Source organism: Salvia miltiorrhiza, chromosome 6, assembly GCF_028751815.1.
Source record: "Salvia miltiorrhiza cultivar Shanhuang (shh) chromosome 6, IMPLAD_Smil_shh, whole genome shotgun sequence".
In the NCBI taxonomy this organism is placed as follows: Eukaryota; Viridiplantae; Streptophyta; class Magnoliopsida; order Lamiales; family Lamiaceae; genus Salvia; species Salvia miltiorrhiza.
Genome location: NC_080392.1, coordinates 15,755,431 through 15,779,287, shown reverse-complemented (window position 1 = coordinate 15,779,287; position 23,857 = coordinate 15,755,431). Strand labels below are relative to the sequence as shown.

Here is a 23,857-nt window from a genome sequence, read left to right as displayed (position 1 = left end):
ATATTCCCGCATCTCCTCTGCTGGTTTGGTTTGATTTTGATGACTCTTCTAGCGAGGGTTCTGATGACTCCTCTGGCGAGGATTCTGATGACTCCTCTGGCGAGGATTCTGATGACTCCTCTGGCGAGGATCTTGATGACTCCTCTGGCGAGGATTTGGTTGACTTCTCTGCTAGAGATTTCGCCGCCTCCTCTTACGAGGATTTGGTTGACTTCTTTGCCAGAGATTTCGCCGCCTCTTCTTACGAGGATTTGGTTGACTTCTTTGCCAGAGATTTCGCCGCCTCCTCTTACGAGGATTTGGTTGACTTCTCTGATAGGGATCTCACCGCTTCCTCTTACGAGGATTTGGTTAACTTCTCTGCCAGAGATTTCGTGATTACTTTCCATCCAAGCGCTCCTTTGCTGTTTCCCATCCAAGCACTCCTTTGCTGCTTCCCATCCAAGCTTGAGCACTCTGCGCGGAGCATGGAAGACCCGGGGGGTACAACCAACTTTCGCGGCTTACGATTAAATAGTAACCCTCTGCGCGGAGCATGGAGGACCCGAGGGGTGCAACCAACTTTCGCGGCTTACGATTAAATAGTAACCCTCTGCGCGGAGCATGGAGGACCCGGGGGGTGCAACCAACTATCGCGGCTTACGATTAAATAGTAACCCTCTGCGCGGAGCATGGAAGGCCCGGATGGCACGACCAACTTTCGCGGCTTACGATTAAATAGTAACCTTCTGCGCGGAGCATGGAAGGCCCGGATGGCACGACCAACTTTCGCGGCTTACGATTAAATAGTAACCCTCTGCGCGGAGCATGGAAGGCCCGGCTGGCACGACCAACTTTCGCGGCTTACGATTAAATAGTAACCCCCTGCACGGAGCATGGAAAACCCGGGGGGTGCGACCAACTTTCGTGGCTTACGGTTAAGTGCAACCTCTGCACGGAGCATGGAGGACCCGGGGGGGTGCAACCAACTTTCGTGGCTTACGATTATGTGCAACCTCTGCGCGGAGCATGGAAGGCCCGGATGGCACGACCAACTTTCGCGGCTTACGATTAAGTAGTAATCCCCTGCACGGAGCATGGAAAACCCGGGGGGTGCGACCAACTTCCGTGGCTTACGGTTAAGTGCAACCTCTGCACGGAGCATGGAGGACCCGGGGGGTGCAACCAACTTTCGTGGCTTACGATTATGTGCAACCACTGCGCGGAGCATGGAAGGCCCGGATGGCACGACCAACTTTCGCGGCTTACGATTAAGTGGTAACCCTCCCTCTGCGCTGCTGGAGCGTGATTCCTCTGCTCTGCTGGAGCGTGATTCCTCTGTTTTCCTTGAGAAGAAATTTTAGAATTTAAAAATTGGGACCTACGGGTATACACCCTACTCCCCCCTCTGGTGACATGTGCAATACTCTGTTATGAACATGTTGGCCCAATTACTTCTTGTTCCATCACCGACCCATAAACTCGCGTGAGCCCATTATCCCTTGGCCCCTTTTTTAGGCCCAATACCGTCTCTATATATACCCCTCCATCCTTCATGACCTAGCTCAGAATCCCTTATTTCCTTTCCGCCGCCCCAAACTGCTCTCCTCTCAAACCCTAGATCTCCCGTCTTTTTGGCTCAAGATGCCTTCTTATCTTGGTTGTAACGCCCTCAGTCGGGGGAGTGAGTCCTGCTAATAAAGTACTCAGTGTTGGAGGCTGAAAAGGCAGGACTCTCCCCCGCCTGAGGGTTTTATCTCCAGGGTTCCTGAAGAAAGCTCCTTCCCTGTATCGTCCCTAACTTGGTTATAAGGCACTCAAGTAAAGGAAGTTCCCCTCAGAACATTCACATCCTTGAAGGCTTTGCTTTTCCCTCTGTGCTTCCAGTGCAGATCTCTAGCTTTGTGGTTGTAAGGAGCGGACTTCCCGTACTTGAGAGCATTATTACCGGTTTCCCGAGATCTGGACGTTGGTTGGTCTTTTCCTCCGTATTCTTTCCTTTTGGCATTTTGACTTGTTGTTTTTCTTGGTATTCTGCAGGCATGGGGTAGATCTGGAGTAGATCTGAGAAGTGGGGATGTTCCAACGGAGCGGAAGAACCTGGAGTGTTGGCGCATGGAAGAAAAATCGCCGATCCCTGATGTTTGCTTTTCCCTTTTGACCTACTGAAAAGTGGTTTTGTGTTTGTTGTTTCCTTTTACCTGCTAAGAAGCAGTTTGTATTTGTTTCTCCCTTGACCTGCTAAAAAGCAGTTTTGTATTTTGAATTTGAAAATTGGGAACTACGGGTATACACCCTACTCCCCCCTCTGGTGACATGTGCAATGCTCTGCATGAACATGTTAAATAGCATATGTAATGTAAGAAAGCAATAATTGAAATAAATGAACACAACACCAGGGAATTCCCTAGAACCACATATCTGTTTTATTGATATTATGGCCCCGGACCTCGTTAAAACCCCTGTGGGGAAAAAGAGTATCCGGTCTACAGGTGATTACTCCTGCTAAGTAGCAGTTATACATAGAACTTTTTAAGTGTATTTATATTCCATGGCCTGGGGAGAGCTCTGCCGTCTGAATCCGACAATGTGTTCGCTCCGCCACCCAAGACCTCTGTAATGATGAATGGTCCTTCCCAATTTGCTTCAAACTTGCCCACTGCCTTTAATGCGTCTGCTCTTTTCAATACTAGATCGCCCTTGACCAGCTTCCTTGCTCTGACCCTTTTGTCGTACCCTGCTTTGATGACACTTTTATATTTTGCTGCTCTGATTTGCGCTTCTTCCCGCTGTGCTTCCACAAGGTCGAGCTCAGTTCTTCGAAGGTCGGCGTTATGCTCTGTATCATAGGTGATGATGCGGTATGATTCCAGTCTGGCCTCCGCTGGTATCACTGCATTGGATCCGTATACCAGCGTGAAAGGTGCCTCGCCCGTTGCTGTCTTCGGGCTAGTTCGGTAGGCCCAGAGAACGGTGTCTAACTCTTTCACCCATTTCCCTCTGCTCTGATTCAACCTCTTTTTAATCCCTTCACAGATTGTTCTGTTGGCTAACTCTACTTGGCCATTTGCTTGTGGATGAGCCACTGAGACGAAGCGCTGAGTGATGTCCATTCGATCACAAAAATCTGCTATCCTCTGCCCTGTAAACTGAGTCCCATTGTCAGACACAATGATTCTCGGTACCCCGAATCTGCAACAGATGTTCCTCCAAATGAAACGTTCCACTGTCACTTCATCTATCTTGCCCACAGCCTCAGCCTCAACCCATTTAGAAAAATAATCTACTGCCACGATAAGAAAGCATTTCCCTCCCGGTGCTGTAGGTAACTTCCCGACTATATCAATGCCCCATTTGTCAAACGGACATGCCGCGTACATGACACCCATAGGCTCCCCTGGTATATTGATTCGCCCAGCATGTCTCTGGCAAGCTTCGCACTTGCGGACGAACTCTCTGGCTTCCTTGTTGATGTGAGGCCAGTAGAACCCAGCCCGAATAATTTTGCGTACAAGATCCCGAAATCCCGTATGCCCACCACAGCAACCTGCATGAATTTCTTTCAAAGCAAAGTTAGCCTCTTCTGGAGATAAGCATTTTAGCAAGGGCTGAGTAAAGGATTGTTTGAAGAGTTGATCGTTGATTAAGCAGTAATTCTCATAGCGAGCCCTCTGATTGGATTCTCTGCTCAGCCGTTCCCCTGTCTTCAGAAAGTGTATAATCGGAGCCCGCCAATCGTCCTTGATTTCTACCGAGAAAACCTGCGAAGCCTCCATCTCTCTGGTATCACAAAGTAAAATAATTTCATCATTCCAAGTTTGCTCCACCGCACTAGCCATGCGCACCAATAAGTCCGCTTTCGTATTTTCCTCTCTGGCAATTTGCTCGATCCTGAATTCCATAAACTTTTCTTTCATTTCATTGATTTTGGAATGGTACGCTCTCATCCGCTGATCCTTGATGCTATAAGTCCCTGAAAACTGTTGGGCAACCAATTGGGAGTCTGTCTTTATGATGACACACTCGGCTTTAAGTTCTGACAGGATATGAGCCCCTCTGACCACGGCCTCATACTCCGCTTCATTGTTGGACAAGCGGCAAGTGAATTTGATGGCGAACTGGTATGTTCCATAACCCGGTGAAGTGATATAAACCCCGATCCCACATCCCTCTTTCGTTACGGATCCATCCACAAAGGCCACCCAAAACTCTGGTACAGGACGACGAGTTGTTTCTTGTATGAAGTCTGCCAACGCTTGTGCCTTGATCGCCGTTCTCGGTTCATACTCTACATCATACTCCCCTAACTCCACAGCCCATTTAACCATTCTTCCCGACAAATCCGGGCGCCCCAAAACTTGTTTGAAGGGTAGAGACGTGCGTACTACCACTCGGTGTGAAAGGAAATAGGGCCTCAACTTTCTGGCCGTAACCATGACTGTCAGAGCAGCCTTCTCAATCTCTGTGTAATTCTGCTCAGGCCCGTGTATGATTCTGCTAACAAAATAGATAGGCTTCTGGTGACTTCCCTCTTCTCTGATAAGCACAGAGCTGATCGCATCCTCCCCCACCGCTATATACAGATACAATGTTTCCCCCGGGACTGGCTTGGTCAGAGTCGGTAGCTTGGCTAGATACACTTTAAGATCCTCAAATGCCGCTCTGCATTCCTCTGTCCACAGAAACTTAGTTCCCTTCCTCAGTATTTTGAAAAACGGCATACTGCGTTCTGTCGAGCGTGATATAAATCTGCTCAGAGCAGTGATGCGCCCATTCAGAGTCTGCACTTCCTTTATTCCTCTGGGCGGTGTCATTTCCATAATAGCTTTGACCTTTTCTGCATTAACCTCAATCCCTGCAGGCGTGACCTTATATCCCAAAAACTTCCCTGTTGTGACTCCAAAGGTGCATTTCGCTGGATTCAGCATAAGCCGATGATCTCTGACCACCGTGAAGATTTCCTCCAGATCAGAAACATGATCCTCTGCCCTGACACTCCGTACAAGCATATCATCCACGTATACCGAAATGTTCTTGGCCAGTTGTTCTTTGAAAATTTTCTCCATCATCCGCTGATATGTAGCTCCCGCATTTTTTAAGCCGAAAGGCATACTTCTCCATCCATACACCCCGCAACAGACGGCAAATGCCGTTTTGGCAATGTCTCCCTTATTCATCCTGACTTGATGATATCCCTGGTATGCATCCATCATGGACAATAAAGCACACCCTGAAGTGGTATCCACCAGCTGATCGATCCTCGGCAGAGGATAATGGTCCTTTGGGCAAGCAGCATTTAGATCTCTGAAATCCACACACATCCTCCAGGTGTTTGTTTTCTTGGGTACCATCACCGCGTTTGAAATCCACTCTGGGTATTGTACTTCCACAATGTGCCCTGCTTCCAACAATCCGTAGACCTGTTCCCTTATTGCCGCGTCCTTCTCTGCCCCAAAATTTCTTGTTCTCTGCTTTACCGGCTTCACCTTAGGGTCCACGTTGAGGCAATGCTCTGCCAACTTTCTGTCAATCCCCTTTAAGTCTGTGGTATTGAATGCAAACACATCTGCATTTCTTCGAAGACAACCAATGAGTTCCTCTCTGACCTGATCACTCATGGCAGATCCAATCTTTGTCTGGAAACCCTCTTTTCCTGGAAACAATTCGATCATGTTGCAGACATCACTGGTGGACACCAGCGCGGTTTTTTCTGTGCTATATCTGTCTTTTAATAAATCCGCCAACTCTTGGCGTTCCTCTGCTAAGGCATGCACCTCGCCCACCTTTCCCCTCTTCCGTGTATCTGATCCCTCTGTCACTCTTTCCCTCTTCTGTCCCGATGAGTATGCAAGCATTTGGACGTGGCATGCTTTCGACGCTGTTTGATCCCCACAAACTTCTCCTACGCCCCCCCCTTCGACAGGGAATTTCATTTTCAAATGGAACATAGAGATTACCGCCCTGAATGCAGTCAGGGCAGGTCGTCCGAGTATGACATTGTACGCGGGTTTGGGCATGTCCACAACTAAAAATCGTACCATCCTTGCTCTACTGCTACTGGCTGCACTGCCGAGGATCAACGGCAGCTCCACATAACCTAACGGCATGACCATCTCTCCACCGAACCCAAACAAAGGAGCATTTGTGGGCTCAATGTGCACTTCTATTCCCATGTTCTGGAGGCATTCCTTGTATAAAATATTCACGGCGCTCCCTGAATCGACGAAGACACGGTGAACCATGCAACATGCTATGTCCGCCGTGATGACCAGCACATCATCATGCGGGTACATTAATGTACGTATATCCTCTGCTCCAAAAGTAATCACCGGCTCTTCTGCCGCACCCGTAATTTCCATGACCCTTTTATGATAATACCCTATTTTTACTGCTCTGACGACCTGCTTTTTAGCCCGATTTGATGTGGGCGTCCCGTTCTCTCCGCAAATCATATGCACTTCCCTTCTGTATGGTGGAGGAGGGGCTTGCCTCTCTGCCCCCTCCCTGCGATTATCCCGGTTGTCATCAGGCCTACGATCTCTGTTGTTCCCCGATTCTTGTCGCTGATCCCGGTTATTTCTCTGATCCCTCTGATCTCGCTGATCCCTCTGATCCCTCTGATCTCGCTGATCCCTCTGATCAGTCCGCCTCTGGCCCTCATTTCCTCTGTCAATGAACTGGTCGAGATATCCTGGCGCACCAACAACTCCAGTTGGTGCTTAAGATGTCCGCAATATTTTGTGTAATGTCCAAAAGAATTGTGATACTCACATAACTTGGTATTAGACCCTTCCTGGGGTGGCCCATTCCGATAGGTTCCCGGCGCCCGAAAGAACGGTTGGTCTTTTATCAGATGGAAGATTTCGTCTTGTGGTTTGTTCAAGGGCGTGTACTCAGTAAACCGCGTAACCTCATTCACAGTGCGTTGTTGATGGGATGGCATTCCTCCCTGGGGTGGCAATACCCTCGGAGGCGACCCTCTGAATGGGGCCCTATCTTGGTGTCTCTGTCTCTCAGGTGCTTCCTCGGCTTTCTTGACCCTATGTTTATCATTTTCCACCTTTCTCGCCATCTTGGCGTCCTCCAACTGCAGGTAACCTGGCAACCTTGCCATAATGTCATCAAAATCCCTTGCTGGTCGAATTTGCAATTCGTCAAAGAAGATCCCCGGCCTGAGTCCTCTGACATAAGCGCAATTTTTTATTTGTGATTCTGCCTCTGGCACTTCCAGAGCAGCAAGGTTAAATCTCGTTGTATACTCCCGCAACGTCTCACCTTGATCCTGCTTGATATCCATCAGCGAAAGAGCTGACTTTCCTACCCTCCGCGAACTCGCAAACTGACGTAGGAAGCGCGTCTGTAGATCTTCAAAAGAGTGAATAGAATTCGGGGGCAGCATCCCAAACCATAACTGAGCTGGTCCGGTAAGAGTAGTGGAGAAGATGCGGCACTTGATGCCCTCGGTATACATATGCAGCGTAACCAACCCTTCAAACCGATTGAGGTGCACCTCCGGATCGGTAGTGCCATCATAATCCAGTAGGATGGGCTTGTAGCTTCTAGGTAAGGTGTCTGCCAAAATATCGTCAGAGAAAGGACTACGGTTGTTGATAGGATGAAACCTTGAAGTCTTAGCCCTCTTGTCCTCCTTATATCTTCCCTGCTCCCTTCTGTCCCTTGGCATGTCCCGGTCATGACGTTTGTGAGCCCGATGCCCTGGCCTGCCAGAGGAAAACTCCAGCTCCCTTTCTTCTTCTCTTTCGGTGTACCGTGATTTTTCCAGGCGGTGAGACTTCTCTACTCTGTAGGACCGCTCAGATCTCTGTTTCTTATCTTTCCTCCGGGATTTCTCCCTCAGCGATTCTTCCAGATTCTCAAGTTGATGTTTCAATTGTGACACTTGTTTTTTCAGCCGTGCCTTCCCCTTCGGTCTCTCTTCCTCAAACACAAGGGAGACGGATTGACTGTCAGACTCATTCACCCGTTCTCTCCTGACAACACTGTTAAGCCTAACGCGGCTCCCCTCTGGCATAGCTAGTTCTCTATCAGCAGCATCCCCTTGCATTTCTCCAGGCATTACAGCCTGTTTGTTGATTGCTAGTATGTTTGCCTCTTGGGCAGCGGGAGGTGGGGCCTCAGTGCCCTGCGGATTGGTTGCTCCAACCGGGGTAGCCGCAGTAGGGATGACAGACATCATCGGAGTTCCCAATGCCTGCCGCATGTTAGCATAGCTGAGCAAGGCCATCATTTGCTCTGCCAGCCCAAAGTTAATCGATCCTCCTCCAGACGCGGGGGCCAGATTTGGCAGATCAGAACCCGGTGTGACCAAAGCAAACCTCTGTGCGCTGACATTCAACCCTGTTGTCGGCGTGGCTGAGATAGCCTGAAAACCCGGTGGCACAGTGAAAGTGGGATTACCCTGAAGGCCAGTGAACAACGAGGTAGGCACCTCAGTAGTGACAGCAGCAGAATCAAACTCCTTCTCCAAGTTCCGGTGAGCATCAGAGGATCCCATGGTACCTGCATATAAACAGAGTGAGAGAAAAATCCCAGCGACGAAAGCATAAATCATCCGTTTACGGATTGGAATCCCGATATAAGAGATCCAATAATAAATCCCGGATACCGGTACAGAGACCGTTAAAAAATTCCCCTCGAAGTAACGCTATGCACTGGGAAATAAACACAGGGCATAGATTGAGAAAACAGAACCCGCATAATGGAGTTTTCTCCGGTGAACCCGCATTAAGATCCGACAGAAAAAACAGAGCACCAAGAAAACCAAAACAACCATCAAAAGGCTTGTCAGCGCAATTCGTTAGAAATGATAGATAAATAGGAGCTATGTAAGGAAACAAAACATCATAACCCAAGATTAACACGATCATGTCCTATAATAACCACAAAACCTATAAACGACAGGATTACCATGGCAATCAGCCAGATTAGCAACATAAGGCAGTATTCAGCGCATAGAACGAAAGTTAGTCTAAGAAAGCATGAAGAACACCAGTAATTATTCCTCTTAAGTGGAAATTATCCGCCCATCAGCAATACAAACCCCATCATAACAATAACAGAGTATTAATCGACATATTAATCGGTGCAAAACCCATGGATTAACAGCAAAAAGGTCCATGAAGAAAGAGACAAAGTGTTAAACAACCTTTCATCAGTGCGAAGCCCCTAAATTAACAGCAAAACCCCACATCCTCCCAAAAAATAGAGCAATACTCAACAATCCACCAGCATAATTCTAAGATTATCGGAGAAAACATGAAGATCATCTACAACTATCACGTTTACACGTAAAACACCCGTACACTAACAGCAGAAACCCAGGATACTGGAGATAAAATGTCAATCCGCCGTTCATCGATGCAAAACACTAGATTCGTAAGGAAAAAACGCCCGACATAATCAAAACAGAGCCTCACACCACAATTGCCCCATACAAAACATTAGATCAGTGAAGAAAACGTCAATCGTACAAGGAAACCCTTCATCCGTAGACAACTTAACCCAAACAACGGTAAATAAACGTAAATTTCCCCGATCCATAACTTATGCCCGTCACCACCTTTCCCCATGCATCAGAAACACAGATCAACACAAATCGTAGAAGATTAACGACATATTAACCTAGAAAACGCAATTAACCAACCAAAAACGGCTGGGTGTCCGAATTATCGGCCCAGTCGGTGCCAACGCCCGCAAATCCGATTGGAATTTCAGATCTGCGTACGTCGGCGACCATGATCTCACGTCTTAACCCAGTAGCATTCCCACAGACGGCGCCAGTTGGTGTTTCATGAAACCAACACCTAAACTACGAAGTGAAAAGCGTAAACTATACCTAGTAAAGTTGATCGGAAAGAGTGAAATGAAGCGATCGGAAAACAGGAGCTCAAAGGAAAACTAGCTGTTGTATTTGAAAGTATGAGATAGCGTAAATACAATGCACGAGTGCGAGATCTATTTATAGAGTACAGGGAAGGGTAAAATGGTAAAACTGGTGTAAGCGCATGCATTTGGCGTGGTCGGAGGGTATATCAGGAATTTCATCTTCACGCGGGAAGTCTTCCGCGTTTCTGGCGATCCCTCTGATGGAGGTGATCTCTCTGGCGTGGATGACTTCTCTGGCATGGAGGACTTCTCTGGCGTGGATGACTTCTCTGGCGTGGAGGACTTCTCTGGCATGGAGGACTTCTCTGGCGTGGAGGACTTCTCTGGCATGGAGGACTTCTCTGGCGTGGATGACTTCTCTGGCGATGATGATTTCTCTGACGAGGGTGACTTCTCTGACGAGGGTGACTTTTCTGGCAAGAGCCATTCTTCTAGTGTATGAGTTGTCTCTAATGGATGAAACCCCTCTGGTAAGAATGATTCTTCTGACCAGTATGATTCCTCTGGTGAGGATGACTCCTCTGATTTGTATCCTTTCTCTACTCTGCACATATTACTCCTCATCAACCATAAAGGAACAATCAAGTGTGCTTCTCTATGGTGGACCATATGGTGCACCCAAGTGGGTTTTGACTTAGCCTTTTAAGGCTAAAACTCAAATTCCTACGAGGAAGGTGCGAAGCACCTTCCGAGCGCCCTTTGCACTTCGCGTCGTCGCGAGGAGCTTTGAGGAGCCTTTAGTTTTGACAAACTAAACGGTGGCTCGTGTGACGTGGCAGTGACGTGGAACATGTGGCTCGGTGATGTGGCACCGCGTGTCAGATAAGGAATCTGGGTGGATAAGGTTGCTGACGTGGCAGCGGTTGGATCAGACTGGTGAGGTGTGGGTGGTTGGCTCGCACCCCTTTGATCGAACCAGTGCGATGGTTCGAACCATTGGTTGGTTCGAACAGCCACCTCCTGGCAGACACCTCTTCATCGCACCCTTCCTTCTCCTATAAATACCTCCCTGCAGAATGAGATTAGACACACCAAAATTATTCAGATAATTAATTTAACTCATTCTCTCTTCTAGTTCATACTCAAGTCCCGAGTATTCTGTAGTTCGCTGGAAGTTCGAGTTCCTAGTACAAGGTCTCGTACTCATTCAAACTGTTGTATCTTGGGGACATTTGCCATCGAACCGTGTGTACTGTGCGGGGCAATTTTGTCTTACGGAGAAAGAGTCTAACTCTTGCCTCGGTTCCTACATTCACGTCGTTATTCTGTCCACATTTCTACACCCTTTAATAACAATCGTAAGACAAAATTCGTGTAGAAGATGACGACACCACCCAACAACAATGTTCCACCTAACAACAATGCTCCACCAGTTTCGACCAACGTTCCACATGCTCCAGCACCTGCTGCTGCCGAAAAGCCGGAAAAATTCGCAGGTTCTGAGTTTAAACGTTGGCAGTCTAAGATGCTTTTTTATCTTACTACCTTGAATATGGCTCGTTTTGTGAATGAATCTCCTCCAACTGTGGGGGAAGACGATACTGATTCGCAACTGCGGATCGCATATGATGCATGGCATCATAGTGACTTTCTATGTCGTAACTATATACTGAATGGGCTAGACAACACTTTCTATAATGTCTACTCTAGCGCCAAGACGTCCAAGGAACTATGGGACTCCTTGGAGACGAAGCACAAGGCAGAAGATGCCGACTTAAAGAAATTTATAGTCGGTCGTTTTCTAGACTTCAAGATGGTTGATAGCAAAACTGTTGTGGAGCAAGTGCAAGAATTTCAATTGATCTTGCACGACATTCTTGCCGAAGGTATGGAACTGTCTGAATCTTTTCAGGTGGCCGCGGTGATAGAGAAATTACCACCACATTGGAAGGACTTCAAGAACTATCTCAAGCACAAACGCAAGGAGATGGGACTTGAAGACTTGATCGTTCGCTTGAGAATCGAAGAGGACAATAGAATCTCCGAAAACAAGACGAACAAAACTTCCATGGAGGCAAAAGCAAATCTAGTCGAGTCTAGCAACAAGAAGAAACGCAAGTTCAAAGGCAAAAATCCAGACTCAAAAGGTCAGAAGAGGATCAAAGGAGACTGCTTCAACTGCGGCAAACCCGGTCACATGGCAAAAGATTGTCGCAAACCAAAGAAAGACAAGCACAATGGTCACCATCAAGCCCACGTGACGGAGACAAAGTCTGTGCCCCTCGACTTAGGCGAACTTGACTTGTATGCTGTCGTAGACGAGGTCAATATGGTCGGCATTCCAAAAGGATGGTGGATCGACACCGGTGCTACCCGGCATATCTGCGCCGACAAGACAATGTTCTCCTCGTATGAAGCTCTCTCCGGTGACAGAAAACTGTATATGGGCAATTCTACCGCATCCTCTATCATCGGAGTTGGAACCATTGTGCTCAAGATGACGTCGGAACTCAAGATAACCCTACAGAAGGTGTTGCATGTTCCCGACATTCGCAAGAACTTGATCTCAGGATCCGCTTTGTGCAACGCCGAATTTAGACTAGTGTTTGAAGCAGGCAAAGTTGTAATGACCAAGAATGGTCACTATATAGGAAAAGACTACCTAGATAATGGCCTTTTCAAGCTTAATGCTATCCCTGTACTTGTACGTGATAATGAAATAAAGAAAAAGGTTACTTACTTGGTTGAGTCTCCTAATTTATGGCATGATAGATTAGGACATGCAAATCTTAACACACTACGTCGTTTAGTAAATTTAGACTTATTGCCAAAGATGTCCTTCAATCAACATCAAAAATGTGAAATTTGTGTTGAAGCAAAAATGGTAAAATCTCCTTTTTCATTCAGTGGAAAGATCAACGAAACCTCTTGAATTAATTCACACCGATCTATGTGATTTAAAACTTGTGCAAACAAGAGGTGGGAAGAATTACTTTATAACATTTATAGATGATTGCACAAGATTTTGCTATGTGTATCTTTTGAGAAGCAAAGACGAAGCATTCGAAGCTTTCAAAACATACAAAAATGAAGTTGAGAATCAACTTAACACCAAGATCAAAATGATTCGAAGTGATCGAGGTGGCGAGTACGTTGCACCTTTTGAGGAATTTTGTCGTGAAAATGGCATTATTCATCAAACGACTGCACCTTATTCTCCACAATCAAATGGTGTTGCAGAACGAAAGAATAGAACATTGAAAGAAATGATGAATGCTATGTTGATAAGCTCAGGCCTATCACATAACATGTGGGGGGGAGCTATTCTTTCGGCTAATAAAATTTTGAATAAATTACCCCAAAAGAAACAAGAAAAAACCCCATATGAATTATGGAAAGGAAGGAAGCCATCCTATAAATATACAAAAGTGTGGGGGTGCTTAGCAAAAGTTGAAGTACCTAAACCCAAACAAATAAAAATAAGACCAAAAACTGTTGATTGCATCTTCATTGGATATGCAAATAATAGTAGTGCGTACCGATTCTTGGTACACAAATCGGAAGTACCCGATATGAATGAGGGAATGATTATAGAATCAAGAAATGCCATATTCTTTGAAAAAATATTCCCCAAGAAAGAGAAGAATGATATAAGTTCGAAAAAGAGAACTTATGATGAAATGCTTAAGGATAACGGACCAACACGTGAACTAACACCGCAACCAAGACGCGGAAAGCGAACAAAAACTGCGAAAACCTTTGGTCCGGATTTCGTAGTTTATACTTTAGAAGACGAACCAAAGACAATCAAGGAAGCATTGTCTGGTCCTGATGCCGATCTATGGCGTGAAGCTATCAATAGTGAAATCGAGTCAATCTTATCCAATCACACTTGGCTTATTGTTGATCTTCCTCCGGGAAATAAACCTTTGGGTTGCAAGTGGATTCTTAAGAAAAAATATAAAGCCGATGGATCTATTGATAAGTATAAAGCACGTTTGGTAGTTAAAGGCTACAAACAAAAGGAAGGGTATGATTACTTTGATACATACTCTCCAGTCACTAGAATTACATCCATTAGAATGCTACTTGCTATAGCAGCATTATATTATCTTGAGATACACCAAATGGATGTAAAAACAGCATTTCTAAATGGAGATTTAGAAGATGAGATATATATGGAACAACCCGAAGGGTTTGTGATTCCCGGTCAAGAAAAGAAAGTTTGTAAACTTGTAAAGTCTTTGTATGGACTCAAACAAGCTCCCAAACAGTGGCATGAGAAATTTGACCAAGCAATGATGGCAAACGGATTCAGAATCAATGAATGTGATAAATGTGTATACATTAAAGGAACATCCGACAATTTTGTCATTGTTTGTCTCTACGTTGATGATATGCTAATTATGGGCAGCAACAATAAAATAATCATAGAAACCAAGGAGATGTTAAAGAGAAACTTTGACATGAAAGATATGGGATTAGCTGACGTGATTCTAGGAATTAAAATCCTTAGAACACCCGAGGGAATAGTCTTATCACAAACTCACTATGTTGAGAATGTACTTAAGAAATTCAAAGCTTTTGATCTGCCTCCGGCTAAAACACCTGTTGACTTAAGTATACACTTAGCCAAAAATCGAGGAGAACCCGTATCACAATCGGACTATGCTAGAATTATTGTAAGCCTAATGTACTTATCAAATTGTACAAGGCCGGACATAGCATATTCTATTAGCAAATTGAGTCGGTTTACAAGTAATCCTGGAAAGGATCATTGGACCGCATTAATAAGAGTGTTGAGATACTTAAAACACACAATATCTCATAGTATACACTATTCGAGATATCCCGCTGTTTTGGAAGGGTATTGTGATGCCAATTGAATATCCGACACTAAAGACTCTAAATCCACAAGTGGGTTTGTATTTACCATTGGTGGATGAGCAATATCATGGAAATCTTCTAAGCAAACATGTATAGCCCGATCTACAATGGAATCGGAATTTATTGCTTTAGACAAAGCCGGCGAAGAAGCCGAATGGTTAAGAAACTTCTTAGAAGATATCCCATGTTGGGAAAAACCTTTGCCTCCTATTATGATACATTGCGATAGCATGGCTGCCATAGGGAGAGCAAAGAATAGTTTGTATAACGATAAATCTCGACACATTCGTCGAAGACATAATACCGTTAGACAATTGATCACTACAGGAATAATGTGCATTGACTATGTAAAGTCAAAAGACAATATTGCGGATCCGTTTACTAAAGGTATTAATCGTGATCAATTGTATAACGCAGTAAGGGGAATGGGATTAAAATCCACACGTTAAGAACTTTCATAGTGGTAACTCAACCATGATGACTGGAGATCCCAAGAACATGGTTCAATGAGACAACTAAATTATGGAAGTTCAAGTTGAGCACTTGAAACTTTCAAAATCCATTCTCATAGCTGCTCAAGTGCAAAGCCTGCAGCTTGTGGTAAAGGGTAAGCCATCAAAAGCTTTTAATGATTTCTATAGCCTTATTAGGTGGAGTATGCCAGGATACTCTTTATAGGAGATCACCTGTACAAGTGAAGAAGTGGGGCCGCTTCAAATTATCAATAACACTTGTGAATCCAAAAAATGGTCCAAGGCCGAAATGGACACAACGTGAGAACGAAAGATATTAGATCTATTATTGTGTGTATGTTGATGACTAGGTTTACACAAAAGTTGACCGGTTCAAGACATCATGTTCACCGAGCAACGAGTAAATCCGATGGCATTACACTAAGGAAGGTTCAAAGCTAACAACTACCTATCCTAATGCAATAATGGATCGTCGGGACTTAGTTTTTTGCATTTGCATTAATCATCATTCATGTGGGGGATTGTTGGAATAAATGGCTTAATTAGTCCATAATTACTTTGTAATTAATGAAATTAAATGGCATATTTGGAATCTACGTTTTGAGTAGATTAATTTGGTATATTTACTTGTTCAAATCTATTAAGAATTGAATGAGTAATTAAATGCCAAAAGATAACCATTGAAAATGGAAATGTGGAGTGTCATCCCACATTGGAAAAATAAGGAAGTTGAAAGCTATTTATAAAGTGCTCTCCACCATAAAGGAACAATCAAGTGTGCTTCTCTATGGTGGACCATATGGTGCACCCAAGTGGGTTTTGACTTAGCCTTTTAAGGCTAAAACTCAAATTCCTACGAGGAAGGTGCGAAGCACCTTCCGAGCGCCCTTTGCACTTCGCGTCGTCGCGAGGAGCTTTGAGGAGCCTTTAGTTTTGACAAACTAAACGGTGGCTCGTGTGACGTGGCAGTGACGTGGAACATGTGGCTCGGTGACGTGGCACCGCGTGTCAGATAAGGAATCTGGGTGGATAAGGTTGCTGACGTGGCAGCGGTTGGATCAGACTGGTGAGGTGTGGGTGGTTGGCTCGCACCCCTTTGATCGAACCAGTGCGATGGTTCGGACCATTGGTTGGTTCGAACAGCCACCTCCTGGCAGACACCTCTTCATCGCACCCTTCCTTCTCCTATAAATACCTCACTGCAGAATGAGATTAGACACACCAAAATTATTCAGATAATTAATTTTACTCATTCTCTCTTCTAGTTCATACTCAAGTCCCGAGTATTCTGTAGTTCGCTGGAAGTTCGAGTTCCTAGTACAAGGTCTCGTACTCATTCAAACCGTTGTATCTTGGGGACATTTGCCATCGAACCGTGTGTACTGTGCGGGGCAATTTTGTCTTACGGAGAAAGAGTCTAACTCTTGCCTCGGTTCCTACATTCACGTCGTTATTCTGTCCATATTTCTACACCCTTTAATAACATTATTATTATTAAAATGCAGTTTTATTAAACAAAAAAAAAGAAAAAAAATCAAAGAGCACCCATGAAAGCATAGACGACGCATACGCAGACTAAGGGATAAATACAATGTAATTAGAGTTACATTTAACTTTTTTAAAAAAAAGAAGTAATATGTACATGTGTTGTATTCTACATCCTACATTTATGTGATTTCACATTTGGCGTGCCGAACCGAGCCGACACGCAGCGTGTGTGTTGCTCTGGGGAAACCCCCGGGCTCGTCGTGGAGGAGTGGAGAAAAGCGGAATGTGTGTGAACCATGCGCGATTAAAAAAAAGAGAGAAAGAGGAAAAAGAGTCGTTGGAGGAGAACAAACGCAGACGCAGAGAAGAAGAACGAGATTTGCCCTATTATTTTTGTTCAATTTTTGTTAAGCTTTTTGCCCTATTTCATTTTGGATTTTTTAATTTTGAATGGGCTATAATATTTAATTCCAATTATTCACCAATTTCGTTACCTAATTTTTAATACAATTTTTTATTTTAGCTATATAATTTTGATTTTAATTAATGTAATATTAAAATTTAATTTTAATGAAATATTAAATTTTAAAATTTAAAAGTAAAAATAGGATAAAATGAAAATGAGGATTACTATGCCTTTTATAGAGCCAATACACTAGAGAAGGGATGCGCCCCTCCCCTTAGCACCTCCTATTGGAGATACTCTAAAAGCATCCATAACGGTTATGTATAAGCGCTGGGTCAATGCAGTTTCCGGGGCGCACCGAGCGCTGGAGTGCTGCGGTGGTGCGTCCCTAGGTCTTGGCTTAGCACCGGTGTTTGGAGGGGGTTTGGGCAAATTCGTGAAAGTCACACGCGACAAAAAAAAAAAAAAAAAAAAAAAAAAAAAAAAAACTTGCAGTCGAGAAAAGGGGAAAGAAAATGAGAAATGGGAAGTGGGTGGGTCGGGGAAGAAAGAGGGGATGTTTTGTTTTGTGGGGTGGTAAATCATAAATGAACGGTGATCGTTTGTTTGGTGAATTATCGATGAATTATGGATTTTACCTAGAGATTGATCGGAAAAGTGAAAGGAGCTTGCTAAATTGCTGAGAGCACGAGAGAATATAATTGCAGTAGTAAAAGTATTGAAAGCGTAAGGTTACAGAGTGTGTATGTGTGACTATTTATAGATTACATGCTAGGGGTAAAATAGTAATTTCGCCTTCGAAGCATGTTCCCGGCGTGGTCAAGGGCATAGTGGTAATTTTGCCCCCCAGGCGGGCGATTCCTCCGCTCTTCAGCGACTTATCTGGCATACGTGACTTTTCTGGCATAAACGGCTTCTCTGGCGTAGGTGACTTCTCTGGCAAGGGCCATTTCTCTGGCAAGAGCCATTTCTCTGATCGGGAATGATTTCCCTGACATATCCGCTCCTCTGGTGAGGTCCGTTCCTCTCATAAAGACGATTCCTCTGCTTTGCATATATTACTCCTCATCAGCTACTCCCCCCTCTGGTCTGACTAGTTCGCTCTGGAGCAGAGTAACCTAGTCAGAGTAATCACCCGCGTGGCTGACGTCATTCGCATTAACTGCCCGTCCCTTCACAGTGTACTTTCCCGTATTTCGAGGTTACTTTTTACCCTTCGCGTCCTTTCGTCTCTCCGCAGAAATTCTCGGCCGTTGATTATTTCCCTGAGGCCACGTGTCATTCATCCCGTGTGTTGGTAGTTGCCCGCGTATGTTATACTTAGGCGATTCAAATCCTCACTATTCATCTTCTTCCATTTCACTTCTTCGCGATTCTCTCTCAATTTTCAGCGATCCTCTCCCTGTTCCAGCGTATTTCCTGTGACCTTTCCGTTCCAATCTTTACCGTCGATCCTTCTTTGACTTAGGTAACTCGCGTATCCTCCTCTCCCGATATTTGTGTTTAGTGTGGAGTGATTTTGAGATTTGTTGGTGCTCTGATTGAGCGTGTAAACCCTAGAATTCTTAAGTTTTTTTTTTTTCGATCATGGCCTCTACCTCCGTTGCCCAGCCTGACTTTTCCCCCTCCCCTTCTCCCTCTCCTGTAGCTTCTCCGGTTAACTCTCCCCCTCCTTCCAACCCTAATTCTCCCCCGGGTTTCCTAGCATCGTCTGAGCCTCCTGCTTCCGCTCCCAAATCACCCAAGACCATTCCTCCATCCCGCCCGGGTGTGGCGGTGATGCAGAAAATGTTTGATAGATGTATAAGCGCTGGGTCAATGCAGTTTCCGGGGCGCACCGAGCGCTGGAGTGCTGCGGCGGTGCGTCCCTAGGTCTTGGCTTAGCACCGGTGTTTGGAGGGGGTTTGGGCAAATTCGTGAAAGTCACACGCGACAAAAAAAAAAAAAAAAACTTGTAGTCGAGAAAAGGGGACAGAAGAGGAGAAATGGGAAGTGGGTGGGTCGGGGAAGAAAGAGGGGATGTTTTGTTTTGTGGGGTGGTAAAGCATAAATGAACGGTGATCGTTTGTTTGGTGAATTATCGATGAATTATGGATTTCACCTAGATTGATCGGAAAAGTGAAAGGAGCTTGCTAAATTGCTGAGAGCACGAGAGAATATAATTGCAGTAGTAAAAGTATTGAAAGCGTAAGGTTACAGAGTGTGTATGTGTGACTATTTATAGATTACATGCTAGGGGTAAAATAGTAATTTCGCCTTCGAAGCATGCTCCCCGCGTGGTCAAGGGCATAGTGGTAATTTTGCCCCCCAGGCGGGCGATTTCTCCGCTCTTCAGCGACTTCTCTGGCATACATGACTTCTCTGGCATAAACGGCTTCTCTGGCGTAGGTGACTTCTCTGGCAAGGGTCATTTCTCTGGCAAGAGCCATTTCTCTGATCGGGAATGATTTCCCTGACATATCCGCTCCTCTGGTGAGGTCCGTTCCTCTGATAAAGACGATTCCTCTGCTTTGCATATATTACTCCTCATCATGGGGGTTTGACTTTTATTTAATATTTTTAATATCTTTTATTTTATTTATTGTTTTTTATTTTTTGAATTTTTAAAATTTAGCATTTTTCAATTCCTTTTAATTTTTTACCTAATTTTTAGCTATTGTATTATATTTAAATTAATGTAATGTTTATTGTTAATTTTAATAAAATATTAATTTTTAAAATTGAAATAGTAATTTTTAGGATTCTTAATTTTTCGTAATTTTTTAGTTATTTAAATTATGTAATTTTTTTATTATTTAAATTATGTAATATTTATTTTTAATGCAATGTTTAATTTTATTTTTAATGAAAATTTCAAATTTTAAAATAGAAGTGTAGAAATGAGGATTAAATGGAAATTGGGATTTAAGCACCCCTTAAGCACCTCTGCATTGGAGAGGGGGGTTCTAAGAGCACCCGCAATGGGGCTAAAAAACTGGGCTCGAGCCCACCCCATCAGCGCCCTCCGCCATTGTCGAGTCGGTGGCTCGCGCACCGGGTGCACACCAGCTCTCCGGGCTCAAAAGTACTGTTTCCAATTTTCGGCCGTTAGGCCTTTTTTGTTTTTGTTTTTTTTATTCTTCTTTCTTCTATACATAACTCATATGTGTTCAATTTTTTTTATATCTTTTCTTCCATCCTCTATCCCTTCTTTCATCCTATATCTCTTCTACCTTTGTTCATCTTGTTCTCTTCCTTTTTCAAAAAAAGTCATGGAAGGAGATTGGAGAAAGTTTTGGAGCCAATGCCCCCAAAATTCATCTCCCGGCGAATCCAATGCATCCATCCAAGGATTCGCGCATTTTACGCAAGAGTCCAATTCCTTTCAAACGCAAGGCATCGAAGGAATCAACTTAAACGCTCGATTTGAGGCGGTGGCCGAACTGGACGTGGAGGAGATAGCATCTATGCCGGCCAACACCAAGCAAAGAGGTCACTACTCTTTGAATGAAATGATACTCATATATCATTTGTATCTCGAGCACACATGCGACTCCATCAAAGGGACCGACCAGAAAGGACCTCAGTATTGGGGCGCCATCATGAAGAAAAACAATGCTCAACGGCCCCAAGGCACCATTCCACACGACATCAAGCAAATCAAGTTGCACTTCCAACGTGTCCAAAAGGAAGTGAGTTGGTGGGAGGGCATCTACAAAAAGTGCCGGGAGAATTGGGCATCCGGCATGAGCAATGAGCAAATCATCGAACAAGCTGAAAAAATGTTCAATGCCTCTTATGGTGCCAAATTTAAGTATCCATATGCATGGAAGCTACTGCGCGAATCTCCAAAATTCGTGAGTATTGCCGTGGATGTTCACACCTCCAAAAAATCGAAGGGCTCGGACGGTGACGCTACAACGACTTCTAGCAAGCCGAGCATTTTCACAAGGCCCCAAGGCCAAAAAACGGCGAAGAGAGACAAAGGCAAATGGAAAAAGAAGGCAGAGACGTCCGACAACAATTCTCGAGCTCTCGGGTACATGGAGGAGATGGTGAACGTCATGGAACAATTCTCCTAAGCTCAATGCGACCTCGCCGATAGCATGTTGATGAGTAGAGACACCTCTCAAATGAATCCCGACGAGTTGGCGTTTCACTTGGCCAAGGTGGCAGTAATCAAGCAACGCAATCTCCCATAGTTTCTAGATTTTTTTTTAAAAATTTTTAAGTAATTTAGGACTTTATTTGAAATGTATTGAAATTTTAATTCTCAATCAATGTATGATTAATTTTCAAATTTAATTGAGTTTTAGTTGGTTTAAAATTGAAAACAACAATAAAAATAAATACAAAATAGAAATTATAATTATAGAGCCAAGGGGTGGGCTCTCCCATTATGGAGAGTGGGCTCAAAAATGTGGGGACCACATTTTTGAGCCCATCCTATGACTCTCCATTGTGGATGCTCTAAGGGGGGACCATCATATATTTAAGCACCTCACATTGGAGATGCTCTAAGAAGGAATTAATATATACGTTCTACAAAAATTTTCATTATAGTGTAAATTCTATTCAAATTACATAAATAAGTTGGGAAAGGGAATCATTGGGTTTGGGGAGGAAGGTTTTTTTTTTTTTTTGTAATCCTACTAAGGGTGTAATTATACATTTACCTCTAAAAAGGCTAATTTTTTCAATTTTTTATCCTCATGTATATTATTTCCTTTTACTAAATGAAAATGTATATTAACTCTATTTTTATTTGCATGGCTAAAATTTCATATAACTAAACGGTTTTGAATACATTAAAAATTTAGGATACCGCTATAAAATATTAAAAAAAATATTCATATATCAATTTACAACCAATTAACTCTTTGATTGATCACATCTCGAAAAGAAGAAAATTCTTTCAATAGATAATCCAAAAGTTGCGAGAAGTAAAGGTGCTTCTTTAATTTTTATTTAAACATCAATAATTTTCTTTTTTTCTTTTTTTGAGGTACAGATTAGTATTTTCAAAAAGTAAATGCAATGAGTAGTTTTTTTGGCAATGACGTCTATAAATAGAAGTGCTTCATGTGAAATTCAAAGATTCTACCATGCCGCCGCACACCCGAGAAAACGGCCACTGCATCACCCCACAAATCGCGGTGGTAGTGGTGCCACTGCCGGCGCAGGGCCACCTCAACCAGCTCCTCCACCTCTCCCGCATCCTCTCCTCTGCCGCCATCTCCATCCACTACGTCGGCGCCGCCACCCACCTCCGCCAGGCCAAGCTCCGCCTCCACGGCTGGGACAACCCGTCCTCCACCATCCACTTCCACGAACTCCCCACCCCTCCCTTCCCCAACCCCACACCCAACCCCCACGCCCCCAACAAATTCCCCTCCCACCTCCTCCCTTCGTTCTCCGCCGCCACCCATCTCCGGCAACCGGTCCACTCCTTCCTCACCCAACTCTCCCCCAAATTTAAACGGCTCGTCGTCATCTTCGACTCCTTAATGTCCTACGTCGTTCAAGACATCGACTCCATCCCAAACGCCGAAGCTTACTGCTTCCGCTGCATCTCCGCCTTCACGGTCCTCTCCTTCTACTGGGACGCCGCCGGCCGCCCCGCCCCGCCGCCGGCGATCATGACTAAAATTCCGCCTCTCGCCGGAATATTCCCCCCTGAATTCTCAGAGTTCACTAACCTAAATCGCAGCTGCCGGAAAATTTCCTCCGCCGATTTATACAATTCGAGCCGAGAAATCGAGGGTTTATACCTTGATTTCATGGAGACCGTGAAAACCACCGGCACCGACAAAATTTTTGCGATCGGCCCTCTCAATCCGATTTCACTACAATCGAAAATCCGGCATGAATATCTCGATTGGCTCGACGCGCAGGATCACGATTCAGTTATCTTGGTCTCGTTTGGAACGACAACGTCGTTTCAAACGGAGCAGATTCGGGATTTGGCGCTAGGGTTAGAGAGGAGCGAGGTGAAGTTTATTTGGGTGTTGAGAGAAGCAGACAAGGGCGATATCTTCGGCGGCGGGGCTCGGGCGCCGGAGCTGCCGGAGGGGTTTGAGGAGAGGGTTAGAGAGAGAGGGGTTGTGGTGAGAGAGTGGGCGGCGCAGGTGGAGATTTTAGGGCATCCGGCGACGGGGGGATTCATGAGCCACTGCGGGTGGAATTCGTGCATGGAGAGCATCTCAAACGGTGTGCCGATGGCGGCGTGGCCGATGCATTCCGATCAACCGACTAACGCGTTTTTGGTGGCGGAGGTGCTCGGGATTGCCGTGAGGGTTGTGGATTGGGTGTATCGGAACGAGGTGGTGGCGGCAGAGAGGGTGGAGGCGGCCGTGAGGAGGTTGATGATGGCGGAGGAGGGCGGTGAGATGAGGAGGAGGGCTAAGGAGTTGGGAGCTTCCCTTAGCAGAGATGGGGAGATGGATTCCTTCATCACACATATCACTAGATAGATAAATTCATTTTTGCCCATTTTTCATTATGTTACATTCCATGTATATTCATTTGTCTTTATGTTTATGAACAACTGCCACCTATCATAAACTGAGTTAAAGCATCTTAATCGTCGTATCATTTAATCCAACAGCTAAAGATTTTACGTTTGAACACTGTTGAATTTAATGGACTAACTTTATCCACAACTAAGAGTGTAAATTACAAAACAAATTAATTTAATTTTAAGTGTTTGTGAATTCTTGACAATTATCAGTCGGATGTTATCACGCCTTATTTGTGGATTCAAGAATTTTGAAACTAACTTCTCCGGTTCTATTTTTAG

The 23,857-nt window shown here is 44.6% G+C and overlaps 1 protein-coding gene across 1 annotated transcript; it reads left to right on the top strand.

Annotated features, from left to right (window-relative positions):
• The first annotated feature begins 21,980 nt into the window (after positions 1 to 21,980).
• LOC130990164 (zeatin O-glucosyltransferase-like) lies at positions 21,981 to 23,622 on the top strand. The gene has a single exon (XM_057914379.1). The coding sequence runs from the start codon at positions 22,164 to 22,166 to the stop codon at positions 23,529 to 23,531; it is 1,368 nt and encodes a 455-aa protein (XP_057770362.1). The 5' UTR covers positions 21,981 to 22,163; the 3' UTR covers positions 23,532 to 23,622.
• The last annotated feature ends 235 nt before the right edge of the window (positions 23,623 to 23,857 follow it).

Coding starts and splice junctions, on each gene's coding strand:
- LOC130990164 (XM_057914379.1), top strand. CDS start 22,164: ATGCCGCCGCACACCCGAGAAAACGGCCACTGCATCACCCCACAAATC.